This window comes from Cucumis melo, chromosome 12, assembly GCF_025177605.1.
Source record: "Cucumis melo cultivar AY chromosome 12, USDA_Cmelo_AY_1.0, whole genome shotgun sequence".
NCBI classification, from domain to species: domain Eukaryota; kingdom Viridiplantae; phylum Streptophyta; class Magnoliopsida; order Cucurbitales; family Cucurbitaceae; genus Cucumis; species Cucumis melo.
The window spans coordinates 27141855-27159177 of NC_066868.1; the positions used below are offsets into that span (position 1 = coordinate 27141855).

General features: G+C 34.9%; 2 protein-coding genes across 3 annotated transcripts; both read left to right on the forward strand.

Annotated features, from left to right (window-relative positions):
• The first annotated feature begins 2485 nt into the window (after nt 1–2485).
• On the forward strand, nt 2486–12993 carry LOC103500812 (eukaryotic peptide chain release factor GTP-binding subunit). 2 transcript variants are annotated; one of them, XM_008464282.3, is made up of 20 exons: nt 2486–2630; nt 3118–3159; nt 3290–3358; nt 3446–3490; nt 3746–3790; nt 3939–4058; nt 4348–4459; nt 4853–4898; nt 5106–5177; nt 6102–6164; nt 6278–6432; nt 6522–6586; nt 7130–7280; nt 8030–8135; nt 8230–8365; nt 9340–9404; nt 9532–9696; nt 10902–10974; nt 11075–11145; nt 12617–12993. In XM_008464282.3, the coding sequence occupies exons 1-19, from the start codon at nt 2627–2629 to the stop codon at nt 11125–11127; spliced, it is 1587 nt and encodes a 528-aa protein (XP_008462504.1). In that variant the 5' UTR covers nt 2486–2626; the 3' UTR covers nt 11128–11145; nt 12617–12993. The 2 variants fall into 2 exon arrangements, with proteins under 2 accessions (XP_008462504.1, XP_008462576.1); XM_008464354.3 differs by lacking the exon at nt 3746–3790 and having other exon boundaries at nt 2487–2630.
• Nucleotides 12994–14407: 1414 nt separating this feature from the next.
• LOC103500729 (T-complex protein 1 subunit delta) lies at nt 14408–16479 on the forward strand. The gene has a single exon (XM_008464168.3). It carries the CDS (start codon nt 14597–14599, stop codon nt 16196–16198), a length of 1602 nt encoding a protein of 533 aa, XP_008462390.1. The 5' UTR covers nt 14408–14596; the 3' UTR covers nt 16199–16479.
• Nucleotides 16480–17323: the final 844 nt, after the last annotated feature.

Below are 17323 nucleotides of genomic sequence, written 5' to 3' on the forward strand. Positions count from 1 at the left end.
TGATTTATTTTTCTAAATAAAAATTGAGACAAATGGTTTGAAATAGTTAATTATCTATTTGTTATTGGTTGTTGGTATGTCAAATATCTTAGTTGAATTAAACTTTTATTGATCATTATGTATTTGACCGTATTTCATTTTCTAGTATTTGATCAACCGATCACATGTAGTTTTACTGTTTAAATTTACTCATTTATTCGTAATTTTCACGATCTTCTCTCTCTATTTAATGTTTTCCTAAAGATAATTATATACATCGAAACTACATACTTTATAACTCAATTCAGTGACCAAGATGCTACATTTAAACATTTAAGGAATTTTCATCCGCTATGCGATGTTGAGGGTTGGCCTCTGGAGCCATCGAGAGATAAAAACATGGGCCCTGGACGCCCGTGGCCGTGTTGATCTGCAAACGGCCATTTCTACGCGAGATTGTATTGGGCCTGGACTAACTGGCCCATCACAATTATTATGACCCAGTAAATATTCACGTGCGAGGCACATATTTAATAATTTTATATTTTATAGTTTTTTTTTTTCTTAATGTTTTAATTGTTTAGTGTGGATGTTGGACATTCATTTGTATTTACTAATAGTAAATCATGCTTGTGAAAATATACTAAAATAGCTTCCTACTATTGTAAACTTTGTAAATATATATGATATAGTAAAATATTTATAAAAAAAACTGTAAAATTAGTAATAAATACAAATATTTCATCTATGTAACACCAACTATGCTAAACCAGTGTTTGTGTGTACTTGTTCAACTTCAAGATTAACTTTCATATGTAATAAATTTATTTTATAAAGTGAAGATACAAAAGATAATTTTTGTTGTTTTAACGTCTCGTAATGAATACTTAAACTCGATAAGTTGGTTTTTACATGGATCGCGTCCATACATAAAGGAATACATTTATTTGATGTGTAGCCATCTACGGAAAAACAATCAACGTGCACTTAAACTCAAAGAATCGTGTCCACAATATCTAAGAACAACCTAGTGAGTAACCAATTGTACTCAATAAGTTGTGTCCCATCGACAAGTTGCACCTCTACTTCCTAACATTTTTCAATAAACACTAAATGAAAAATCGTGCCTTAACGATGGAATGGAAAAGCAGTCATTTACAAAAAAATATAAGAATAGAAATATTCCTAACTTTTCACCTTTTAATGTAGTATAGTACGTATAGAAATATGTGAGGTAGTTAATGTTTTGTACCTGGGTATCATTGATGTATGGGAGTTAGGGCGATGTATCGATCCTGTAAATATGAATAAGATTGAATTAATTTGTGTTTATATATTAAAATAATATTAATATTTGTTTGATATAGCAAAGGTACCGTAACATAGTTGAGATGTAAATGTAATAATGATCAAAATGCATGTGATATAAAAAAAAAACGTGAAAGGAAGTCCAAAACCCTGAAGAAAAAAACGAACTCCAATAAAACAAAATTAAATCAATGTCGTAAGTAGTACATACCCCATTTATTGAGATACATAACTATTTGATCGTTTTCATTATCTTGATTTATCTTTCTTAGCATTGTTGATATATCCATGTTCACTAAACATTGTACTTAGATTTTCTAAAAAAGGGCGATCAACACATGTGGTAGCATGTAAAACAAATATCTAAATATCATTATTTTTTATTCAATAATTATATCATACAGGGAGAACGGAAAAACACTTGTGGACAACACGTCAGGTTTATTGGGAAAAAACAAGTCATTACCATCTCATCGCATGTAGAGAAACAATTTATCTATGCCAAATATAGACGAAAGGACTTGACTCGTCGTTGTAGATGGGCTATGAGAAGTATCAACTTCACACGAAGTGATAAACTGTGAAAGACATCCTCTTGTGGTACAATCACAATGTTAAAAACAATACACTATTGCATGTACATTAAAAATGAACAACGACGTTAAACATAGCCTATCGTATTAATAAAAAGGGGTGAGATTATACCATACCGTAAAAAATCAATCACACTAAATTTACAACATTCTTCCACCTATCGAGCCTCAATGAGTTTATTGGTCACCAACCACATAGTGATAGAGATCCTTTTTGCAATCTCTTCATTCATGAGTATCTAAACTAGATGTAATGCATTAGGCCTACTGAAATGTAAGTAGATACTCAATCCGTCACATTTAGTTAGACAACAAAGCTTATCAAATACAAAATATTAAACACGTGGTTTCAATGAATACGAGAGAGACTAGTCGATCAACGATATACACTATTCACAATATTTATTCGACAAGCCATTTGGTTTATCTATCATCTCTAAACCGTTACAAAGTGATGTAATTTTGAGAAGAAAAAAACATCACAACATTAATCCAAAGGCAAGTGTTGTGTGAAAATACGAAAATACAATTAATCTAAACCCGGTTAACAAAGACAATTCGAGCCAACCAACTCGGTCCGGATGAACCGGGTCGCCGGGTAACAGACGCAGAATCAATCAATCAGATATAAGCATCTGTACCATAAGCCCCTTGCAGCTTCATCTTACCTCGTGAAGCTTTCTTCCTGCTCACTACGCTACGAGAAACCCTAGACTTACTTCTCTGCAGCTTACGGCGACACTTCCATGGGTATGAATCTCGCATCTTCCGCCATTTTTCTATTGCTTATCACTTCCTTCAACATCCCCGTAACTATCCATCCAACTTAAAATATTGCATGGTTTCCAGAAACTAATACGCGGGATCTATTGATTTTGACTAATTCATCCTGTTGTTTAATTTAGCTATCGGAGGGAATTATTGATTTGTTGAACTGTTGATTTTTCCCGCTATATTAGCTTTCGCGGAATCTTCAGTTTTATTTACTTGTAATGGTTTTTCTGGTTTACGATTAATCAAGATTTTAGAAACTCACTTGGATGTTAATAACTGGTATTAGTCATGTTCATCGCATCCTTAAGTTGCATGCTTTTACTTATCTTCTTCCAGCACTCAATAGCAATCAATTAATGGAGGCAAACTACCGTACATGCCTTCTGGATGAATTTGTTGGTAAAACAACATTGTGTCAGATTTTTATGTTACTCACGAGTTGTGTTGTTTCTAAAATTAACAGATATCGAGGAGGAAATTCGTGCATTAGAACTTGATCCACCAGGTACAGAAATTTCAGCAGACTGGCATTGTCGATCATTTCAAACGATTCATATACACGACCCCAGTGATTTGCTGTTTTCCTAATTTTGTTTTTTCTCCTTGACTCTGCCATGCTTGGAACTTTACTGAAGATGTTAATGGGGTTTCTAATCAAGATGCAAAGATGGAGGATGTTGGGGAATCCAAAAATCTGGAAGAAGGTCAGTCAATTTTCTGAAGTCACTGTATTTTCTCTTTGGCTCTTCAATGTTATAATACCAAAGTTAATAATGGTGTTCCTAATCCAGATGTGAAGACAGAAGAAATTGTGAAGTCCGATGAGATGGAAGAAGGTTGGTCAATTTACTAGTCACTGTGACATATTTCTCCTGCGTATTGTTTGGCAGTAAATTAAAAGATAATTTTTAGCTTTTAGTAAAGGAGGAACGAATGAGTGATGGACTGTTTGTTGATCCGTGTAACTAGTCTGCTTTCAATCATGCCAATATATTTGATGGAAGAACTGATGTATATCAGTTACTCCAAGAATACAATCACATATAACTTTTTTGAGGACTTTAATGGGGTAATTTCGGATTTGGTGGCAGAGGATCATCCCCAACAAACCCAAGCTAACCACCTTGAAGAACAAGGTGATGGTGAATGATATTTCTATTTTTATTTCAGACAGACTTGCTTGCTTTAAGGATATTTCTTTAGTTGCCATTAAGCTATACTTGTTTGTATAAGCAGTTCTTGCAGTTTCTTTACTGTGAATGAACAATTGCGCTACTTTTACAGTGAAGGAGAACACATCTGCTAAGGAGAAGGAAGTTTCGTTGGCTGATGAAAATGAAGTTGAAGAGGATTTGGAATTGGATCGCAAAAGACACTTGAATGTTGTGTTCATTGGTCATGTTGGTAAGTAAACTATTTGGCAGGTGTGCATGTGTTAGCATGTATGACCACAGGGTTGCACATGCTAGCTTACGTTACATTCTGAAACATCAAGTCTAATCATTTGGTCACTGGTCATGTTTAACTTGATGAGCCCCATATGCTTATTCTAGTGTTTTGGGATTCTAAAGGCTTAGTTTGTTTTTCACTTGTTTGCTTACTGTTTGTTTACACCTAACAAATCTCCTTTCAATAGCTTGTTTTTGTTAATTCCTCTGTTCACTTAAGTATTCATTCAAATCAAAATTGATAGATGCTGGAAAGTCTACAATTGGAGGCCAGATACTTTTCCTCAGCAATCAGGTTGATGAGCGTACAATCCAAAAGTACGAAAAAGAAGCAAAAGATAAAAGCAGAGAAAGCTGGTATGATTCACTTCCTGACTTTAACTAACTGTTTTGCCATGAATAATGTTTATCTAATTCCAATTCTTCAATTTAATATTAAGTTGGCTGGTCACTGAATCATGCATATTAGGCTTCATTTGTTTTAGGGAAACAAATTTTAGTAGATTTTGCAGAAGGCTAATCTCTTTTCTAAAATTGAAATTAAATTCTCATAGAAAAAGAAAATTAAGTTCAACTTTTTATGGCCAAATGTATACTTCATGGTTCTAGGTGAACTCCGTTTCTTATGATGTCTCTTTAGACAATTGTGTTTAATGGAATTCTTATAGTTCCAAACACTATCTGTTTGTTATTTCTTCTATGTAATGTGACTTCATTTCTTCTATTGTTATTTCTTATTACTTCGGTTAGGTACATGGCGTATATCATGGACACAAATGAAGAGGAGAGAGTTAAGGTATCGTTTTTGATTGATATCTTTCTTTGTCAAGTCATAATGATGTATAGTTGGCTTCTAAAAAATGTACACATGTTTTTGCCTTATTTATCTCTCATGCTGAATTCCTATATATTTCTTTTCTTAGTAACTTTTAAGACGAATACTAATGGCCAGAAGATTCCATGTTATTATATCACTAATCCATTTTCGCTTTGGTAATTGTAGGGGAAAACTGTTGAAGTGGGTCGAGCGCATTTTGAAACTGAGACCACAAGGTTTACAATTTTGGATGCTCCGGTGAGTGTATTTATACATTTCTACAATGCTCGTAGATATCACTAGTATCATAATTTTGTGTGCTATAATACTTAATATTTATGAGAAGAAGTGAACTATGGCACATTTTGATTAAGAATGAACAGAGGGAATAAAGTGAATGCTAAACATAAGGAGCGCCTTTTGTGAAGCTCCAAGGCTCCAAGCCCTGGGCTCTGGGGCTTTTTCATTTTTTCTAAAATATAATCCTTCTTTACCAACTAAAGGAATCAAGTTTACTAAGCCTAAATGCAAAAATTCTTGTGTTTGGGGTCTTTTTTTTTTTCTCCATATTTCCACTTCAACCTATGCTTTCTCTTTGTTATGTAATATTTTTATATGTAGTTCGCCTCACGAGAAAAAGCCCCTTGCCTTAAGCCTAGGCCAGAGGGCCATTGTGCCTTAGTGCGCCTTGGGCATTTAAAAACATTCAATGTTCAACTTTTGATTAGTGTTGGGATTGGGTATGAATGACTAAATACTTTTTTGTTTGATTCTATGATCAACGTTCCTCTTCAGATCGATTTAAAGGCCAATGCTATCCTGGACCCATTTTTTCTGTTGCTAATGAGGATTTAAAATATTCATAATTATGTTTCATCTCTCTCTAGAGACTTTGTCTCTTACCTTTCTTTAGAACGATTAGTAATCACTTTTCAGTTTTCCTTTTCCAACTCTAGGCAGGTGAATCCTTTTTAAATTGCATTGTTTTGTAAGGAGTTTTAACTCAAAACTTTTGAGAGGCAGGAAAAATAGTACCTACTATTCGAAGTCTTTTCATATAGGTGTTCCTTCCTCTTCTATCTGCTCTCTCTCTTTAATGTTCTTCTATTTGCTTAATTATGTATTATCTGTGTGATTTATGGTGTGGTAGCTTTTTCATATTTTTCTTCTGTCTTGATTCAGGGTCACAAAAGTTATGTTCCAAATATGATCAGTGGGGCATCTCAAGCTGATATAGGGGTTCTGGTGAGTTGTTACTCTTTCTAGTTTTCTGTGCCTTGGCATTCTGGTACCTTTGCTGCACTGTACGTTTGTATCTATGCACTTGACTTGTTTTCTTTGGATTTCTATGTTTGAAGGTAATTTCTGCCAGGAAAGGAGAATTTGAAACTGGATATGAGAGAGGTGGACAGACGCGTGAGCATGTTTTGCTGGCCAAAACTTTGGGTGTTGCTAAGCTTCTTGTTGTAGTGAATAAGATGGACGATCCCACTGTTAAATGGTCAAAAGAAAGGTGTTTTTAACCTCCTTTCCCTCGCCCCCGTATTCCCCCTTATTTTATCATCTGGCTTGGTTCCTTACTTTGTTGGAAGCTATCTGCAGGTATGATGAGATAGAGTCCAAGATGGCACCCTTCTTGAGGTCTTCTGGTTACAATGTAAAGAAAGGTACTGTAAAAATATCCCGTGTACAGCAATATTATGTGTTATTCTGTCAGTTATTGTTTTTATTTTTAATTTATTTTTGTTCTCTTTGTCGCTTTCTTATTCAATAGTTTTCTTGCAATTTCTTAAGTTCACGATTGTATAAAAGGTGTCTTTTGGATTTTTGGGTGTTTTTCTTTTTGAAAATCAAGTTAATAACTTTTTAGGAACTAATCGAGTTAGATTGAAGATATCAATCATGATTTGAGGAATTAATGCTTTAATGATTATTTCTAACTAGTAATAGGGAGCCTGTTTTTTGCATCTTCACTTTTTACTTGTGTTCATTCATGAATCATGGGTATAGTGAAAGAAGTCCATAACTTTTAGGATGCCAAAGTCACATACTTAACTTGTTTTTGGTAGGCTTTCAATTTACACATGCTTTGGAGTTGTTGACGTACAGGGACTCCATGTTCCTTTTCTTGTTTGTCAATATTGATTCGTGAATTTGGAGATACAAATTGTAGATTAGTTACGTGGTCCTATAATTGTTTAAATTTGCAGATGTCCAATTTTTACCTATATCTGGTCTTCATGGCGTTAATATGAAAACAAGAGTGGATAAGAAAGTATGCCCATGGTGGGATGGTCCGTGCTTCTTTGAAATCCTTGATATGATTGAAGGTCCACCAAGAAATCCAAAAGATCCATTTAGGTGATTACTTCCACCCTCTAAAACTCTAGCCGCAAATTCCCAACATCCTATCATATGGGTTCTTTACTTCACTTTGCTTGTAATTAGTTTAAGATTTTTTTTGTCCCTAGCTGTGTTCTAGGACAAACATCTACTTTCATGAAGACTTCATACTAATAGTATTTTGGGGAACTTCACATTTACGATAATACTGAACTTGGAGGAGATTTGGTACCTTGTGAGGTTTCATGTCTCTTTTTAAGCTCCTGTGCACAAGGATTTTTGTAATTTCCCCTAGGCTTATTTTGCTGATTGGAGCCTCTTTTTGCTTTACTTTGGCTCTTTTTATAACATTATATTTTTTTTGTACGCTCATTCAACTCTTTCATTTTTTCTCAATGAAAGTGTGGTTTTGTATAAATATCTCATTTTCTCGCCATAAACGCTGATATCTAAATTCATTCTATTGAACCTTGGATTTGAATATATGATGAAGTAAACACCTTTGCATACCCCAATGAAAAAATTTCTCACCAACCAACCAATAAAACACATAAAAATCAACAAAGAAAGTCCTTTCACTACAAAAAATTGTCCAAATTTAGATCTATGAGTACTAACTAAACCCAAACACAAAATCAAGCTGGTAAAAAGTCACCTGAAGTTTCCACAAGTAACTGTTCTTTCTGGCACATCTGCAAATTTATCAACACCTTCTACAGAGTGCTGTCCTGATTAGTTAATGCAAATAATTGATATTCAACTTGTAGGATGCCTATCATTGACAAGTTCAAGGACATGGGAACAACTGTGATGGGTAAAGTGGAATCTGGTACTGTTCGTGAGGGAGATTCCTTATTGTTAATGCCAAATAAGGTATTTGCTATAGAACTTACTGTTTTTGGGTTTTTTCAAGTTTCTTTCTGCCTTTTGTCTTACAATTGGGATTGGGGATTTTATGCACACACAGATACAGGTGAAAGTTACTGCTGTGATGTGTGATGAAAATAAAGTTCGGAGTGCTGGACCTGGGGAAAATCTTCGTGTTAGAATATCTGGAATTGAAGAAGAAGATATAATGTCTGGGTTTGTACTATCAAGCATTGGTATGGTTCTGTTATTCTTCCTGTGTTTCTTTATTGTTTGAGTATGCATGGTTGAGGTCTATGATGATCAGTATTTTTTCCTTCCCCAGAATTAAGTTTGATGATGAAAAATCATCAAATTGGTTGTAATTTGTCTTCAATGCAAAGTAGTTATCCCATTTTGATGAAAGTACGGGATACAACTTTACAACTTAAACATCCTAAAATGTGAGAATATTCATAGGCACATTTGACAGTGAATTACATTTTATTAGGGTCAATTGAAAATTAATTTTTGGACTCCTAAAGCTCTGGGCTATTGGCTATTCTTGAAAAATTGAGCTTGCTGGTGTAATAGTGTATAATTGTAATCACTATTTTCCATTCAATTTACTACTGTTTTAGTCAAATAAACTCAATGCCCATCTATAAAGCTATTACGAAGGATTAGTTGATCTCAACATTGGCCAGAGAAATTTAAAATATTAAAATGATATTAATGAATCCAGAAATGGGTGAAGCAGGCAGGTTATGATAAGGTATCACTTTCCCCTAGAGATGGGAACTGCTCCTGCTATAACTTACCTTTCAAATCAATTAGTTGCAGCCTTGACTCTTGACCATAAGGACTATCTTGTAACTGGTGCTCCAGTTTTCTCTTCAAGATTCTCATCTGCTATGAAATTCTTGTCTTGCCATCAAAAGTTCCATGCTTTCTCCTAAATAGTAAATACTTTAGGAGCTTTTTTGTCATTCTATGCTCATGCTGATGTTGGTGGACAAAATTTTCAAATCATAAAACCCTAGTATACCATTATTGGATAATCTTTAATATTACAGCATTAACTTTGATGCTTCTGCTTTGATGTTGATTACAGCGTTATTGCCATTTTTAATTCTCTATAATTCCATAGTCATGAACAATGTGATCTTCCACACTATATTATTGCCTATTCTTTCCACTAAAATGCACCCTTCCCTTAAAAAAATTGCAGCGAAGCCAATACCCTCTGTTTCTGAGTTTATTGCACAGTTGCAGATTCTTGAGCTGCTGGATAATGTGAGTAATAATTTTGAACTTGTTACTTCGTCTTCTGTTTCTTCTTGTAGCTTATGATTCAAACTTAAGGTTTTTTCCCCTCCTTTAGTGATGCAAAATTGTAAACTAAGTCATTCAACTGCTTTAGGCAATATTTACAGCTGGATATAAGGCCGTACTTCACATTCATGCTGTTGTTGAAGAATGTGAGATCATAGAGCTGCTACAGCAGATTGATCCGAAGACTAGGAAACCTATGAAAAAGAAAGTTCTCTTTGTCAAGAATGGTGCAGTTATTTTGTGCCGTGTCCAGGTTCAATTTCTTACCCAATAGTTGATATATGTCAAGACAAGGCTTGGAATGTTTTACCACATGCTGACTGAAGTATTTTGAGTGTCATCACGTCCTAGACAACTTTTCCTGGATAAGTTATTTTGGAATTTTGAATATTTTTTTCTTAAGTGAGAATAATTTTCAGGCAGATGTTAGTGTTTTTTAAAATAGATATTGTAAACCCTGTCCCAACTGGAATGATAGGGATCTTCTCATTGACTCATATCAGCAGAATGTTGTGAGTTTGTCAACGAGACTCGTATCAACAGAGTGATATGACTTTTCCTTCTATTTCTTTTTTGTAAATAATTAATTTGCAACTCGTAAAATAAACCAAACTGTAGCTAAGCTATCTATGACTGAAACTTAAAAGTACACAATAAAAGTTTATCAATGATAACGTTCTATTCAAGTGATAGATTTCACTATATTATTTGGAATCTATGATTGAAACTTAAAAGTACACAATAAAAGTTTATCAATGGTAACGTTCTATTTAAGTGATAGATTTCACTATATTATTTGGAATCTATAGTTGGATGGATATCATGACTTCAAATTATACAAGTCTACAAGTCTAAAACTCTAATTACTGATAGAATCTATTGATATACCTCATATCTCTAATATGAGTTTATCAACGAAAAGCTTATATCACCAATAAATTTTGTTATCAACAATTTCTATCTAATAGATTTTGCTATTGTTGATTGAAGTATCTCCATCATCTCTATCATTTGGCCTGGCATTAGGCAGCATATGATGAGTCATATAAAGTAGCCCACTCATCCACCTCCAAATTAGAAAAATTTCTTCTGAAATCCAGCTTCCAATGATAATAGACATTGACGAGCATTGGTTCACTAAGTATAAATTGGAGACAACCGTGCTATATCCTCGGAAAGGGGTGTGTGTGTGTGTGTTATTAATCATTTATTAACCATTATGAGAAATATTTGATCTCTAGCCATAAACTTCTTTGAGCTGTTCTAATATAATATGGAAGATGAATTTATATATATATATATTTCATTTCTTTATAGAGAAAAATTGTTCTTTTTCCAAATTCTACGCTTTTAGAAATTGACCTGTCATTGTGTCTGTGCTGAACAATTTATTGATTGGTTATTGTGGAATTAGTTAAGTCCCACAGTTATTAATTAGCGGCGGATGGTACCTTGCAGGTCAATAACTTGATCTGCATCGAGAAGTTTTCTGATGTTCCTCAGCTTGGAAGATTTACTCTTCGTACCGAAGGTAACAAATATCAGTTTGCTTATTTATGAATTCATTATGCTAATCTTTATCATAACAATCTTGTAGTTATATCTATTGTATTCTTTTTTTATTTTTGTAGGGAAAACAGTTGCTGTAGGAAAAGTCACCGATATTTCTTCTGCTAGCAATTAAACAATTTTGATATGTGAGGTTGGTTGTGTGGAGATTTGATTTCCTATTTTCTCTTCTTTGTTGAGTAAAGCATGATTTTTCTCGTAGTTTTGTTTATTTGTTTCAATTTTATTTTAACAAAGAAACAATTTCATCAATTAAGGAAACATAAAAGTAAAATTCTAACCACCTTATTGAGGAGTTACGAAAAAATCTCTTATTTGACACTAAATAGAGAAGCTGTAGAGGGACTATTGATTTTTATACCTAAAGAAAGCTGTAGAAAGAACCATGTCCATAAAATGATCAAAAGAAAAGGAAATATCCAGAATACGACCATTTGTTCAAAGAGGCCAAAGAAATACCTGTGAGAGCTAGCCATATAATCTTCGTAGAATCCTGAGCAAGATGACTCACAAAAACAGACCTGAAATGATCATAAGCGATATTGGCAAATGGCATAGACCATCCAAAAGCTTCCCAAACAACAATCCAAAAAAGGGGATGCAAATGGACGATGCATGAAGAGGTGACCATGCAATTCAACACTAGGTTTTCACACATAACACATGACGACTAGTGTATATAAGGAATCCTCCGTTGCAACCTATTTGTTGTAATTAAGCTTCCAAAGAAAGGTTTTGGTTTAATTATATAATGAATCATTCCAAATCACTGAATTAAGATCTTTCAAAAGAAAATTCACATTCTCTAATCCTCCCAGGGCGATTTAATAGAATAGCAGAAAGAAAAAAGAACAATGCCACTACGGAGATAATATGTGCATGGAACCTTTCCTACATTGTAAGCTCTGGAGGGGGAAAACACAAGGAACTAAGTTAAAAGAACACCCAAACATCATGGACTTAAACATATATTAACCTTTTGACTGGAATGTGGTCTTACCAAATGACACTTTTAGTTGGTTCAGACGTCAGATTACTGTTCATCGGTCTTCCTTTTAAAGTTTCCGAAGAGAAATTGTGGATGTGCATTATCTCTGCGGTTTTGTGGAAGATTTTAGATGAAATAAAAGCTCTTATCTTCAAGGAGAAATATATGAGTCTTCTAAAGCGCTAAAATGCCAGTGTCTGTTTTACTTCCCTTATTGCAAACTGGAAACACCTTTTGTATATCATTTGATTTGGTTCCTTTGTTCTCTTGGATATCTTTGTGTTTCATTTATTAATGAAATTCTCTCTTATAAAAAGAAAACAAACATATATTTAGCCTTGATAATAACGGAACTCCATAGGCTCTTCCAAGCTTAACATATAATAAAAGTCAAGAAGCTTTAGCGAACATTTACAAAAAGTATTACAGTAAATATATGATTAAATTAAAATTTCACCTTGGAACTCATTGTAATTCTGAAACCACATTTTAGAATTTGTAGGCAATATAATATAATAAAGTTTGGATTCCATAATAGCCATAAGTAGCATGGTTAAACAGTTGTCTTATTCGAGTTATACTCATACTGACTTTAAACACTTGTAATGTTGAGCAGGGTAACTTATGGTAAATTTGACATGAGCTGGCGCACAAAGGCCTAGCATGCTCGGAGCTGTTTTTCCATGGAGTCAATGCTTGATCGCATTATTGGCTATATTCTAAATGAAACTAAAATTATTGATGGGTTCCATCTGTTTGGATACCAACTTTATACACAGGTGTTTTTCTATTTATGAGTGTAAAGTTTGATTTGCTTCATCATCGTATATTCAACGTAGAGTTTCTTAGTTAATCCAATCCATATGCCTCAACTATCATGCTCTTTTCCCTGTAATTGAATGTTTTTTTTGGTGTCCACATGGTCATGGAGGTTTTGTTCTGCACTAGCTTCACGATGCTACTAAACATGATGATGAAGCTTGAGTTTATTTATTTCTTAGTACTTTGTGATGAAAAAAAAGTAGAAGAAAACGGTAGAAAATTGGAATGGATACGGTACAATGGATGGGTTGTGCTAAGTCACGTCTCGTGGATACAACTACAATTAGTTATTTTGTTTTGTAGATTTCATATTAGCATTTCCTTCTGAATAGTTGAAATCACCATAGAATGTGTACTGATGTTTTGTGATTTTAGTGCTTCGGTATAATTTGAACGCTTTACAAGTAAAAATTTCCTCAGGTAAACGAGTCTTCCGAAGTACTTGTTCATAAAATGTTCTTGTGTGGGAGAGTTGATTGGAGAGGATCATGGTCAAATTCTTCTTGGTGTGTTTTATATAAGGTTTTAATGATTCTTTGAAATTGTAATGTTTCCTTAGTTTTTTTAAGTGATACTGGTGGGTTTTCCTTGGAATAAATATTAAGGGCTGAAACTTAGGAATTATATGGATTTGAGGGAGGTTTGTGGATTCTCAAATCAAATCAAACCAAAACCAGATAATTTTAAATTCTAGAATTTTGAAGTTACTATTTGTGTTTAGAAATAAAAAGAAAGAATATCGCTTCTTTGTCCTTCCAATATTCTTTAGAACCAAAAGAGAACCAAAATTATATATAAAAGAGTCGATAAAATCAAATATATATCTATAATATAGTTTATTATTATTTTTCATTTGCTATCAATAAGAATTTTGAAATGTAATATTTGCTCCAAATTATATTAAAAACAGCTGTTGAAATTTCAACAAAATGAGAATTTGTACTCTGGATTTTGTTATAGTTTTTTTTTTCAATATCTTAAACTATTTCTTAAATATTCTCATTGCGAGTCCTTCCATTTACATAGAACTAAAAATGGATTGAGTTTGGTTAGAGAATAATCCCAATCTTACTCATATTTTTAGGTTGATTAGATTGGTAATTTGATTAGCGGTTAAGTTATTGGGTTGTATTGTTTCATAAATTCGATAGATTACATCGATGGCAATGTAGTGTGGAACATAAAAAATAATGAAATACCAGCGGAACACAATGGAGACTGAAAAGGATAGACGATCGAAGATGATGAAATGAGAAGCTGACAACAATGAGGGGCGTGAGTTGAGAAGCCGAGACAAGAGGGAGAGAGTGAGTCGGAAAGAGATGTGGGGCGTTACAAGTTGTGTTGAACAAAGTGAGGTCAAATTTAAATTTACTATTTGCTAAATTAATAATAAAATAAAATATAAATATAAACATATAAATATATATATGATTGGGTTGGGTTGATACAAAATTTCTAACCCTAACTCGATAAAGCAAAATGCAACCCAAATTTTAAATTAACCAGATCGGGTTATTCTTATCCTAACCTTAGGACAGTGATTACTTAATCTGTACGCAGGGGCAATTTTGACCTTTGATAAACTCTCCCATTTTGTTTTCTTTTTTCGGCAATTTTCCCTCCCTCTCTAGTCTCTTCTGTTCTCAGTTCAGCTCTCTAGGGTTTTGTCGAACAGCCATTTCTAAGTGTACATCTCCTCTCAATTTCCCTCGCTTTATTCCATTTTTTCACGTACTATCGGCGGATCCTTTGAGCTCCAACTCTCTCATCCATGGCGGCTCCCGCTGTACCTCAGCCCCGATCCTCTAAAACCGAGTCCTACGTTGATAACAAGCGCAAAGAGGACATTCGACACGCCAATATCGTAGCAGCTCGAGCCATCGCCGATGCTGTTCGTACTAGTCTTGGCCCCAAGGGCATGGACAAGATGATCTCCACGGCTTCCGGTGAGGTCATTATTACTAATGATGGAGCCACCATTCTCAATAAAATGGAAGTTCTCCAACCTGCTGCTAAAATGCTTGTCGAACTCTCCAAGTCTCAGGACTCTGCTGCTGGAGATGGTACGACTACGGTGGTCGTCATTGCAGGTTCACTTCTCAAACAGTGTCTTTCTCTTTTGTCTCATGGGATTCATCCCACTGTAATATCAGATTCCCTTCATAAGACCGCCATTAAGGCTGTTGATGTGTTGACGGCAATGGCTGTCCCCGTTGAGCTTTCGGATAGAGAGTCGTTGATTAAATCGGCGAGTACTTCGCTTAATAGTAAAGTTGTTAGTCAATACTCGACACTGCTTGCTCCGCTTGCTGTTGATTCTGTGCTCTCGGTTGTTGATCCTGGTAAGCCAGATTTGGTTGATTTGAGAGATATTAAGATTGTGAAGAAGCTGGGCGGGACCGTGGATGATACTGTGCTTGTGAAGGGATTGGTGTTTGACAAGAAGGTAAGTCATGCGGCTGGTGGACCGACCAGAATGGAGAATGCTAAGATTGCAGTTATTCAATTCCAGATTTCACCACCTAAAACTGACATTGAGCAGAGTATTGTGGTCTCGGATTACACTCAGATGGATAGGATATTGAAAGAGGAGAGAAATTACATTTTAGGTATGATTAAGAAGATTAGAGCAACTGGGTGTAACGTATTGTTGATTCAGAAGAGTATCTTGAGAGATGCAGTGACAGATTTGTCACTTCATTACCTTGCTAAAGCTAAGATTTTGGTGATCAAGGATGTTGAGCGCGATGACATTGAATTCATTACGAAGACTCTCAATTGTCTTCCAATTGCAAATATTGAACATTTCCGTGCTGAGAAGTTGGGGTATGCAGAGCTTGTTGAGGAGGCTTCAATGGGAGACGGGAAGATCGTTAAGATCACGGGCATTAAGGATATGGGGCGGACGGCTACTGTACTTGTTCGGGGGTCTAACCAACTAGTGATTGATGAGGCTGAGCGAAGCTTGCATGATGCCCTGTGCGTTGTGAGATGTTTGGTAAATAAAAGGTTCTTGATTGCAGGTGGTGGTGCACCAGAAATTGAGCTGTCAAGGCAGCTGGGTGCATGGGCAAAAGTGTTGCATGGCATGGAGGGTTACTGTGTTCGTTCCTTTGCGGAGGCTCTTGAAGTTATCCCATATACTTTGGCTGAAAATGCTGGGTTGAACCCAATCACCATTGTAACAGAACTGAGGAATCGTCATGCTCAGGGTGAGATCAATACTGGAATTAATGTAAGGAAGGGGCAGATCACGAACATCTTGGAGGAGAATGTTGTTCAGCCACTTCTCGTAAGTACAAGTGCAATCACTCTAGCTACAGAGTGTGTTCGAATGATTTTGAAGATTGATGACATTGTCACAGTGAGGTAGAGTATGGGCTTTAATTGAGAGAAAAATGCTGGTTTTGTTGTTATTTTCATTTTGGTTTGCTAGTAGAATCTAGTGCTCTGTTTTGGTATGGCTAAAAGAATTTTAATGTGTTATTTTTATTGCTATTTGCCTATAGTTTATTGGCATGATCTTTTGTTCCTTAGGAGATTATATGGATCCTTATCTTTTTCATGTTTACGTGTAGTCATCAAACTTCATCAATTATTTGAGTTGTACTGTGATACTACTTTTCTCAGATATCACATATTGGGATTCTCTAATAGCTTTTCCGGTTTCTGCCTATATTATCTGTTTAGTAGTTGTTTCTGTTGGGATTCCCTATCATAATATTTATCTTCTTTTACAAAAACCGAAAAGAAGAAAACTTGTCATCCTTAAAGATGTAGCTGGGATGATTATTGGGATAGAATTGGTAGGAACTCTAGATTAGTGTAAGAGAACTAATCTCATTATTGGAGCTAGTAATTCTTTCCAATTTTTGAAGTATTCATGAAGTGGAGTTCTCTCTGGTCAACAAGAGATATGATTTAGTTAATGTACTGTCTTTTTAGTCTCAGTTTGATTTGATCGCATGGATTTGTACAACACATTCTGCAAGAGTAATTTTTGTGTTGCTTAGATTGAACCATATTACTGCCCCACATAAATTTTGGCCGAGCTTAATTCCATCTCATCAACATTTGTTCTATGCTGTTGTGAAGAAATTTCTGTGGCCCAAAACAAACTGCATATACGACTTTTAAGTACCAATATAATTAAGACTAAGATGAGGTCTAAGATTCCAAGATTCAAACATCAGCTTCCTGAAACTTCCACGTGTAGATTATAAGTAAAGAGGCCATTCTTCTCGAACACAGCTTCCTTAGCCACACACATGGAAGGGAGGGAGATACCGACATACTGTCCATCAGAGAAGTAGAAGCCCTTGTCATCCCCGCTATCCCATCAAGGAAAGAGCTTTTGGACTTAAACGATTAACTAGTATAGTATTGGCAGTATTCCACACATCTTTAGTGAAAACAACTTAGCTCGATGAGATTGAAAACCCTTTGAAACTTCTTTTAGAAAGGGGCTATAACTCTAGGCGCCTATCCACCCAAAAAG